Genomic DNA, 10,987 nt, shown 5'->3' with positions numbered 1-10,987 from the left:
GTCAACGTAACTTTCATCTACTTTTAATATCTAAAAGTATCTTTAAATTATTTAGATAAATTTTAATTTTTTTTATTTTTATTTTAAATTAAATAATTTTTAAATAATAATTATTTATTTATTTAAATTTTATTATTATTTTATATTATATGACAGTAACTTAATAAGCTGACATGTAATAATAACAAGTGAGTTAATAAATGATGATATAATTATGTAATTTTTTTTCGTTTATTGTATGAAATGTATAATAATATTTATTATTTTATGTCATATAATATTAACATATAATAATAAAAAATAATATTAATGATATAATAATATAATTATATAATATTTTTTATATTATACGTTAACTGCACATAATGATATAAAATGTATAATAGTATTTTTACTAATAACATTGTATCAATCGTTAATTATAAAAATTTGTTCGATCCAAATTAAAAATACAAAAACTCAAATGATTGTAATAACAAAATAAAAACTTATTTAAAGTTTTTAAATAATTTAAAACTATGTCAATCTTTAATAATGTGATTATTTAATTATTAAATTAAATGATATGGCCTATTGCTAATCATGGGGCATGATACGTGAACTTTTTTGTTAATTGATTGCATATTCTAAAATGCATAAAAATCTCAAACTTTTTTGTTAGAAATTTTTATCGATTATTTTATTATAAATTATTATTATAATTATAAAAAGAATATAAATTATTAATTGGGACGGAATCCACATGGCCATTGTCTTCTTAAATGTTTTTTAGTTATATGTTTCAATCATTGTCAAGGAAGAATCAAGTTTGCTTCAAGCTACAAAAATAGGGGGCAAGAGAACAGAGTAACCATTTTCTCCATCATTGAAATCATTTTCACGTCGTCGTTTTGAAGGCGTCCTTCCGAATAACGTTTCACCTAGAACTCGTGCCTTACTCTTTTGGACCCGACTCAACCATTCTCTCTTGGGCCTCGACAGTCCAAAAGAGGTGAGTCATTGTCCGACGATTCACTTACATTTTGTCTGGAAAATTTCCCATTAAGTACGTCATAATTATTATTATGACGTTGATTTTAATTAATGTCACGCTATTATGATTAATATTAAATTAATAATTTTAACGAAAATTTTAATGATGCTAATGATGTATTGATATTAATAAATTTTAAAAATATATTAATTTGATTAATATGAAAGATAATAAAAAATTAAATTTAATGTTATGGTGGAACATAAAAACTAAATATAAAATTTGACTTATATTATTAAATGCATTTGGCTATATGCCTTGCCCCATTTGTTTCGATGACTATTTGCAATTTTTCGCTGGTTTTGAACTTTTACAACTCCATTTCCATGGGCATCCAACAAAGCATAAGAACGTAGCAGAAGGAGTTACAGTCAAGCAAATTTAGATTAGGAGCAAACTGGTTGCCATTGCCAGTTTGGAGATGAGGGCAGGAAGCTATAACTATACGAATAATTATTGTAATTATCCTAAGACTCCTCTTCCAACGCTTGCTACTCGCTGCTGCTTTCAATCAAACTCACAGTGCCAAATCAGGTCCCCGCCGCCGGCTGCTCTCCGACTCCACCGTTCTACTTTTCCAGGTCAATTCAATTCTTTCAATTACTTGCTGAAGCTAGAGCATTTAATCAGAGTTAGTAGATTGTAGAGTGAGAGGTTTCCGTTTGCACTTGCAGCAGGAGCAAGGGTTTCTTCTACTAATTGTGGTTGTTGTGAAATCAGAGCGGTTTATGGACGGGAGAGACCGCAAGGTTCAGGGACGGCGTCGGCTTGGGATGAGAAGCCCTTCGAAGTACTTCCCAATGGGGAAAAGGCCTACTTGGATGAAATGGATATCATCACATTTCTTCATCCTCCCAAGGACTTGATTCCTTTAGACCCTACTTCTTATAATCCAGCTGCCTATCTCTGGTCACTCTGCTCTCTCTTCTCTTCATTTTATTTATTAGTAAGAGTATTTTAAGTATATCTTATCATTCATCAAGTGCTTTTTGTTTTTGATTTTCATCCATCTCACCATGTTATGGATTTGTAAGCCTTTGATTTCAATTGTTAGATAGAATTCAAGGATGCTTGTTTATTATACGCTTATGAAGCATGTCCATTTACGTAACTAAGCCCCTATTCTTTTATTATATCTAAACAAGCACTTACCCTTTAATTTGTATTGCACAAGTTCTTAACTGTGAATGGAAAATTAATAATAATGTGAGCTGATGGGTCACATTGCCACATCATATACCACTTGAATAGAAAATTCCAGCTGAAACTAGGTCTGATGGTTGTTAATTTTTCCTTAAGATTAAGAATTTGTTTGAGTACAATAAGCGAATGGAGGCGTAGCTGCATAAATGGACATAGTTGAGGGACTTTTAGCTGCATAAATAGACATAGTTGAGGGACTTTTCTATTATTTGAGCCTTCATTATAATAGTGATACTAATTGTTACTATATTTAAAAAAAAAAAAAACATTTTCTTTTGTTCTTCAGGAAAAAGATTGGAGATGTTCCTGAGGAAAGGCGTCATCGGTTGCTGCGATCGCTCAATCCTAGGTTATTTCTTCCCTCTCAAGTTTTTAAAAGCTTATCGATTGAATTATCTTCAAAAAAAGCAGTTTTGCCACATAATTCTGTTTATTTTTCTAACCATAATGAAAAAGATATATAGGGAGAGAAAAGAAAGAAAGAGGTAAGCTGTACAAATAGTTTAAAGTGCTTCCACAGAAAATTTCTCATCATGGGTTGAATTAGCGGAAATATTTGATATGCGGGCATGAACTTAATGCAGGCTTATATCAAGAGCTTGGGAGATAGCTGGCACACGATACGATGACCCTAAATTGGTGAAGAAAAGTGCATCAAACTTGCTGTCAAATAAAGATGGTGAAATTCCCTCTGAATTTTATAACTGCAGAACGAGTGGAGGTAATTTGTTTGAGTTATTGCCAATAGCTTGGTGTCACTTAATACTTTTTAAGTTCTAAAAAATAGAAAATGCCAAGTTCCTAATCAAATTCTGGATTCCTAAGAGATGATATGGATCTCTCATTATACATAGATATAAAAATAATTTTTTTGAGTGCATTGTCCTTTTATGAGATCAATGTTTAGTATATTTCAATAATAAGAATCAATATTTTACATGCTGCAGCTAAAATTTTCACTTTCATATGGTACAGAGTGTTTAAAATGTGATTGTTACAATTAAATGTAATATGATTGGTATTGTGTATTTGACAAACTCTTGCATCATAAACCTGTGAACCACATTTGCCTGTCCAGTTTGTCTGATAGTTATGAAGTAGTTAGTTTCTGTAAGCAAGATGAGAGCAATGAGGTGAAGCGTATATGTGGAGTGTCAGGCTCTTGTTTGGCTTTTACTTGAGTTTATCATTTTGAATGGGAGTTGAGGTATCCTATTTGCCAAAGCAGACTGTTAGAATAGACTGGAGGAACATGAGACCTACCTAACCTTATTGTAGCCTCCTGTATTTATGCTTAAGGTGCAAAAGATGACACTACTCTTACGACACATTACACATTATAACACTATTCATATGGAAGCAATGTTAATTCCCAAGTCTTATTTTGCATTTCTTAATGGACTATGCATCAAGAGTAGCTGGAAGTTTGAAACTCTTTTAGAGAAGTTTTGATGGGTATCTTTCACTGATTATCATCTTAAAGCACATAGTCTGCTTATTTATTTAATTATTTAATTTTTTAGAAAAACCTTCTTGAAGCATATGGTCTGACTTTCCAACATTTTGTTTTGAACCCTATGAAGAGCAATCAAGTAGTGAACTTTGCTTGTTGCCATGTCACATTTTTAATTAGGCTTCTTGGTGATTAAATGGGTTTTCTTCTTCTTAAAGTGAATTCAATTAATATAAGGCTCTCCCATTAAGATATTAAGTATGCCCAAAGTGGAGCCCAACCTCCACTATTCAGCCTAATACATGTTACAACTGTCATTTTTATTTTTATTTCAGAATTTATCTTGCTTTTATAAGATTGTCAAGTTTTTCCTTTCTGTTCAATTTCACAAAGTGCTACCCTGTAATCATGGGTATATGTTGTTTCTGTTATATGATGGCATGATGGCGTTTTTGTCCCCTTTTGTCTTTTATTAGTATTTTCTTGAAAATGTCTTCTTCTTATTTGTTAAAAAATAACAATAATAAATGTTAAGGCTGGGCTAATTTTCGAAGATTTAATAGTATGACCCTCTCAACTAGGTCCATTGCCTATTGCTTGGATCAATATCTTCAAGAAGGTAAGTTCTACACTCATGATGAGAATCTTAAATCCATACTAATCTTTCTTCTTACTTATATTTTTATATTCTCTCTCTCTCTCTCTCTCTCTGCAATGTAGTTGCTAACATAAACTGTCTGAATTGCCTGATCTCTTATCAGACTATATTTTGTGGCAGTAATGGGAAGACATATGGACGTTTTATTGGTAAGTATGTTCATCTCAAATGAAATATTTGCCTCCGTGTGAAATTCTCTTTATTGTTTTTATTTGTCTGTTTAAGGGAAGTATTTGTTTTAAATCTTCCCTGTTCACCATCTCACATGGGGTAGTTAGGAAGATATAATTTATTTAGTATTTTTGTCATCTATATATGAAGATTCATTCTCAACTGTAAAAGAGGTTTTTCATCTTTGCTATCATGTTATCTCGCATGGGTTGATTAGGAATGTTGAAATCTTAGTATTTAAGCCATTTCTTACTAGAACATTCACTCTCAACTAAGAAGGTTTTGTTATGATTTATTTTAACCAAGTTTAAGAAGGCTAAATTAGATTCTGTACTTGATTCCTGCTTTGATGGTTGAATGCTATGTTTGAACAAAATTATGTGATACTTGACTTCTTCTTTTTTTTATAAATAGAAGGAATAAAGGTGAAAATTTTCCTTGTTGGTTATAGTCTGTCACTGTTTTTTTTTTTTTTTTGTAGAGGTTAATCTAATATAACCCTGTGATTTTTTAGGCGGATCAATTGTGGCTCCGTTTGCAAATCGCTTTAGTCCCTTGTATTTTGAGGTGACTCAGCTTAAGGAAGTAATGTCAACTGAACAGCCCTGTGATTTTGCATATGAATTTGGGGATGGCCTCTTAGATCTCCATGAATGTCCAGCTGGATTCCCAAGACCAGGTGAAGATTATTTATGTTGCTAATTATGAGGATCAATTCGAGGGTTGAATTTGGTCATATCTTGCTAAAACATCTCCTTTATCTGATGAAATTTGTATTGTCTTTGTTCCTATTTCCTGGTTGGTGAGTCACAATAAATTCTGCAGTTTGTTTTAAGTATGGGAATTAAACAAATGAATGTCTGATGCTCGTAAAATTTTCATTATCTTGTTTCAACATTTGATCTTTTAGACCTTATAAACATCTGATGAGTGGTGTTCAAAGAAAAATTTGTGGACGGTAGGCTATGAGAACACTCTATATTATCTTTTGCCACCTATATTTTTTTTGTTTTAGGCAGGGTAACATGGACAACACTTGTTATTAATTTGTTAAGATGTCTCTTTTTTTGCAGTGAAACATCCATATCCTTTCAGTGATCAGGCTGTGATATACATTCGTCATATCGGACCTGGTGTTTTGGCAGGGCAAGCATGGCAGGAAGGTAAAATATTAGACCAAGTGCCTCGGAAGTTATGTGGCGAGATTTTGATGGTAAAAGATTATGCTGCAACCAGAGAAATTATCTAAACAATCTTTTTTGTTTTGGTTTTCTTCTTTTCCCCTTCTATACTATGTAGTTTGTTTAGGTTTTAATGAAACTATCCATGAATAGCTTCCATGGTGATTAATGTCATCACCCAAACCATCATTTGGAAAAGATTAAGGGTAGCCATCACTCGCACTAGTTGTGTTTGCTCTTTCTTTCTTCTTCTTAGACTTGGTTGAGGGCATTTGTTAACAATGGGCTCTTTACTGGATTGTTCCCCTTCAAATAGAATTTCTTGCATGTCCTAAGCTTTCAATGTGCCCCATCTCTTTTTGGTTGTTGAACTAGTTGACATCTTGTTAAGATCCTTGGTATTCATAACACAATATATAGATTATTCATGACCTTGGTTTAGAGTTGGACAAGCGCTTTGCATCGAACTCTGCATCATTGGGTGGAACATCAACCCCCCTACTGATAATTTTCCATAGTTTTACAACGTAGACCATGATAAAAGCTCCATCCTTACACCTTACCTTCCATTGATTGCACTTTGGACTATTAAACATAGTAGGCTATGATGGCAGAACTCTCCCCAAGTCGAGTTCCAATCATTTATGCCTTGTATCGCTTTATGTGGTTAGGCTATGAAAAAATGGGGGTGCCCTTAACTTTAAACAAGCATTGCTTTTATGAGAGTTATCATGATAGTTAACATTTCTAGGCTTTCCCCCATGAAACTGTCTTGCTGTTCTCTACAGGAGTGAAAGCTCTCCCCCTCTTACTATTTGAATTTTGCCTTTAACTTCTGCCTTGCTATTGCTTTTAATATTGCTACTAAATATGAAAAAAATATATATATAATTAAAAAATTAAATAGTTTAACATTTTAAGATTCACTAAATAAAAATATATATTACCTAAAAAAAATAACTAAAATCCAAATTTATTGTATTAATATTATCTTGGTTAATTCGAATGATATTAAATCAAAGCAAAATATCTAAAAAGTTCTCCAATTATTTTAAAAAAATTTTAAAAATTTATTTTTATTATGTTAAATCAAATTTATATATATTTATTTTAAATTAAATAAGCTTTTATCATACTACTTGTTACTTGATATTACGTAACGTTAACTTAATACACTGATATATCATAATAAATAATTATGTAATTTATTAATGTAACATGATAATAAAATTATGTAATTTTTTTATTATTTATTAAATTTACGTTAACGTTATATAAATATAAAATCATAAATAAAATTACAAATGATATTTGATATTTCATTTAATTTTTTAAAACCAAAAAATCATAAAAAATTACGTAAAGTTAAATCCATTAGCCCAATTAGAGGCATAAGTATGGGCAAAATTTTGAGAGACTTGCATCGTCTGTTGACTCCTTTGAAATCACCTGCGGTGATGAGGAGTAAGATTTTGACTTGGATTAAAAAAGGCAAACATGAGTTGTACCTTGTCGGGTGTTATCCGTTTTTGGTCCTAATAAAATCTTCTTTCCGATTCTTGTGCTTTGAGTACCACAATGAATGTTCCTACACGCCTTGTTCACTTACACTTTAATTTTTGTAACACGTTATTATCATTACATTTTGCCACTAAAGAAAAATAAAGAAATTGGTGGGTTGAATTGGTTACGACGTGATTAGCGGCTAATTTTCCTTTTTTAAAGAATAAATTATAATTTTATAATATTTTTGTTACTTTCTTTTAACTTTTAAATAAACTAAGTTAGTATCAGTTGACTTGTAAGTCACCAAATTTAATCAGTCTATTATATAATTAAATTAGAATTTAATGTATGATTTTTTGCTTTAAAAATGGGATTTGTGTTCTGGGTTTCACTTAATTTTTTGCTAACAAGTCATATAATAATTCGCCTTTGATGGTTTTTTTCATGGAAGAAAATAAAATAATATGTGATTAATTGTTAGTGCTTTTTTTTCTGAAAAAATGCATGTGAAACCATTGTACCCCTAATTTTACATTTTTGTTATTACTTTATAATTTTTTATAAAGTTTGAATTTTTTGTTTCATATAAATTTTTTTGTCAGCCGTTAAAACAAAAAAAAAAGAAAAAAGGAGTATAATTCTTTACTTAAAGTTTTGATCTCTTTTTTTTTTTTTTCAAGCAAAGATAATTACTTTATTAAGTATCATGGAAACCAATACAAGACACAATACAATAGCCTACAGGCACACAAAATATAAATGAAAAACACATTATTTTGACCTAAACATAATCATTATTAATTAAATAATTCAGATAAAATGTCATGATTTGTTAGCATTTTTATTATTAAAAAAAAAGGGAAAAAAAAAAACCCCAATTCTCTTGAACGACAACCATACAGAACGTATTGATAATTAAAGATTTGTTTTGGTCTCTTGTTAAACCCAACTAGCAACCCATCCAATTTTGCATAGAGAAAATAATTTATTTAATGTGTAATTAAATAAATTAAGAAGTATTTTATGGTCTTACTTACATGTATACAACACTACTGACAAGATCAAAATCAGACAACTCATCTCGAAAAGGAACAATAATTAGCACAAATTTAGGTTTAAGATTACCATCACTCAACAACAGTTGACTGTCCACACAATGAGACAAAACCGACCTTTGTTTTTAAAATCATAAACCCCATCTTCTAGTACAAACAAAACAATATTATATACTACGGGTAAACTCTGTTTGTATTTTATTTCTCGATTTAAATTTTTTTCAAATGATATTTTGTGATTTTTTTCTCAATTAGTATTTATGAATAACTTCTGTTTTTACAAAGAATTAGACTGTTAATTTTACCCGATGAAATTATCAAAATATTTTTGATTTAAAATTAATTTATTTGCTCACATTGAAAGAAATTTTTGTGATTTCAAATGCAATTGGTGCATGATTTTCTGTTTAAAGAATATAACTTGAATTTTCATTTCTTCAATTATAAAAAAAAAAAATTAATTTCTTATGAGAATAAGTAAAATAGTTTCTTGAGCAAATATCTACGATTTCGAGAGAGAATTAATTTATTTATTTAACTCGATAAAATTATTAAAATCTTTCGATTCAAAATTAGTTTATTTTTCCACGTTAAAAGATATTTTTATAATTTTACTAAGTAAATTTAACATTTTAATTCGAGAATAGAAATTGTTTACAATATGCTAATTGAAAAAACGATATCCATAGAGTACTAATGGAGAAAAAAAAAACATAGTAGACGGAGTTTACCGTATTATTTAATAATGCTAAACCTAAATGATTAAAGACATTAAAAGACAGGATTACAATAAGCAGAACATGTCTTGTAAGTAAATTAATGGGTAAACTGTTTGGTAATGGAAGAGTGGTCCGACAACGGTGCGTGGCAACAATGTTTGCTTCAATATATCTCACCAACCGCTTCATTTGGCGGTGTCCCTACTCGCCCCTACACAAATATAGCCTGCTGATTCCCTTTTAATTTGCGTTTTTTAGTAAATTTACATTGCACCTCCAACTTTCTATTAAATACCATTTCTTCCCTCAAACTTTAGTTTCTATCAAATATATCCTTTTATATTGTCAATAACTTATTAGTTGATGACATGTGTAATGTTTGGATTTCCGTCTATACCGTTACCTCGGAAGTTTGCATTCAACGTAATGCATACTCAAGTTCAACTTATTCATGGTCGAGATAAGTTCAAGCTTGAATTACTTGAGTAATAAGTTGAGTTGAGTGTGAGTTTTATAATGTTCAACTCGAATAATTATAAATTATATTTTTTTATTTAAATTTGAAATTTAAGTTTTAACTTAAATTCAAATCGAATTTCAACTCTTTATTTAAATCAATGATAATTAGACTTAATCGAGTCGAGTTCAAACAGTTTGATTATTTTTGAAAACGAATTTAAACACACATACACAAAGAAAAAAGACTCAATTGAGCTCAACACTACGTTAGCCCGGGTTGACTCGATGACACCCCTATTACCCGACTCAATTAACGAAAAAATTTGATTATTCTTATAGGAAAAAAAAAAAAAAGACACCGCGAGGATAAGAGTGTAATGCTTGAAATCATAGAGACAAAAAAGATTATATAGAGTAAAATATAGGGATGAGAGATAGAATTAAAGCTATTTGCAGATAGAAAATTGTTGAGGAGCATGAACCTAAGCGTCGGTGGAACTGCCAAGAAGCAGCGACGAAAGTGTTCTCGAAATGTTTAGATCGCCGAGTTTTAGATTTTTCCTTTTTCTCGTTTGCTTTTGGGGCCAATGGATTTTGGGACCCTTCGGCGGGAGTGGGAGTGGGAGTGGGAGTGGGAGTGCGTCTGAGAAAATAAATAAATAAAGAAAAGAAATGGGAGAAGAGAAGATGAGGAATAATGCAGGTGCAAGGAGTAAAGAGTAGGAGGAGGACCACTTCTCATCTGTTATTATTGCATGCTTCAATTAAAGATTTTTTTATCAATTTTTTTTTTTTTTTTTGGGTCCAAAAGAGAATGTTGATTGAATTCTTTCAATTTATTTCTTGCATTTGACCCCAAACTTAACCTACTAGTCTTAAATACCCATTCTTTTGTCTATTATCAAGTTAAAGAATGTGTAGGCTTTTTACTAGATGTGGTTGCTTTTGTATCTTTTTGAGTCTCCAAAGTATTGTTTTTACTTTGTTCAAGTTTTATTTAAAAATAGAAATGTAGAGCACAAATTAGAGAGGGATACAGACTTTACCTCTAAAATTACATGAGAGAGATAAGAAAGTAGTCTTATTTGGAAGTACTACTTCCTTTGCATAAAGTCTATGAAAACATGAACTGCTCCTTTTTAGATGTTTAAATCTAGTATAAGGTAAATTAATTCTTTCTAATTTTAGAATGTCATTCAGCCCACCTTCCACATTGAAGAATACCTTAAGGACCTTGATGTGAATGGCCTTGGTCGGCAAGAAAGTCCACAGTTTAGTTGCCTTTACAATGAATACGAGTGATTCGATATGAAAAATGTTGTACGCATTTTCAAATGGAGGCTAAGGTATATTGAATGTCATATGATCCATCACTCCCATAAAAATACTATTTTTGTTTAATTGAGATTTTTATTTGAATTAAACCGTTAAATTTGCTGTTTTTGCCATGTTAATATCAACTTCTAGGTTTACAACAACAGTGGATTTGTTTATTATTGAAAAGAGTCCGTGTAACAAGAGTGTTATACAATTGAGTTAAAGAGAATGT

At 30.5% G+C, this 10,987-nt stretch overlaps 1 protein-coding gene across 3 annotated transcripts; it reads left to right on the top strand.

Annotated features, from left to right (window-relative positions):
• The first annotated feature begins 1,288 nt into the window (after positions 1-1,288).
• Positions 1,289-6,017, top strand: LOC18595187 (WD repeat protein). Of its 3 annotated transcripts, none has more exons than XM_007023020.3 (8): positions 1,289-1,614; positions 1,711-1,942; positions 2,523-2,585; positions 2,821-2,957; positions 4,271-4,308; positions 4,451-4,496; positions 5,033-5,197; positions 5,592-6,017. In XM_007023020.3, the coding sequence occupies exons 1-8, from the start codon at positions 1,455-1,457 to the stop codon at positions 5,765-5,767; spliced, it is 1,017 nt and encodes a 338-aa protein (XP_007023082.2). In that variant the 5' UTR covers positions 1,289-1,454; the 3' UTR covers positions 5,768-6,017. The 3 variants fall into 3 exon arrangements, with proteins under 3 accessions (XP_007023082.2, XP_007023081.2, XP_017979501.1); XM_007023019.3 differs by having other exon boundaries at positions 1,708-1,942; XM_018124012.2 differs by having other exon boundaries at positions 1,477-1,614; positions 1,754-1,942.
• Positions 6,018-10,987: the final 4,970 nt, after the last annotated feature.

This window comes from Theobroma cacao, chromosome 6 (assembly GCF_053813885.1).
Source record: "Theobroma cacao isolate CCN51 chromosome 6, ASM5381388v1, whole genome shotgun sequence".
NCBI lineage: Eukaryota > Viridiplantae > Streptophyta > Magnoliopsida > Malvales > Malvaceae > Theobroma > Theobroma cacao.
This window is presented reverse-complemented; position numbering and strand designations above follow the sequence as displayed.

Excerpts from the sequence above, each read along its gene's own strand:
- LOC18595187 (XM_007023019.3), top strand. The coding sequence starts at position 1,455 with ATGAGGGCAGGAAGCTATAACTATACGAATAATTATTGTAATTATCCT. Across the intron at positions 1,615-1,707 it reads CCACCGTTCTACTTTTCCAG|CAGGAGCAAGGGTTTCTTCT; the intron begins GTCAATTCAATT and ends TTGCACTTGCAG. Across the intron at positions 4,497-5,032 it reads GACATATGGACGTTTTATTG|GCGGATCAATTGTGGCTCCG; the intron begins GTAAGTATGTTC and ends GTGATTTTTTAG.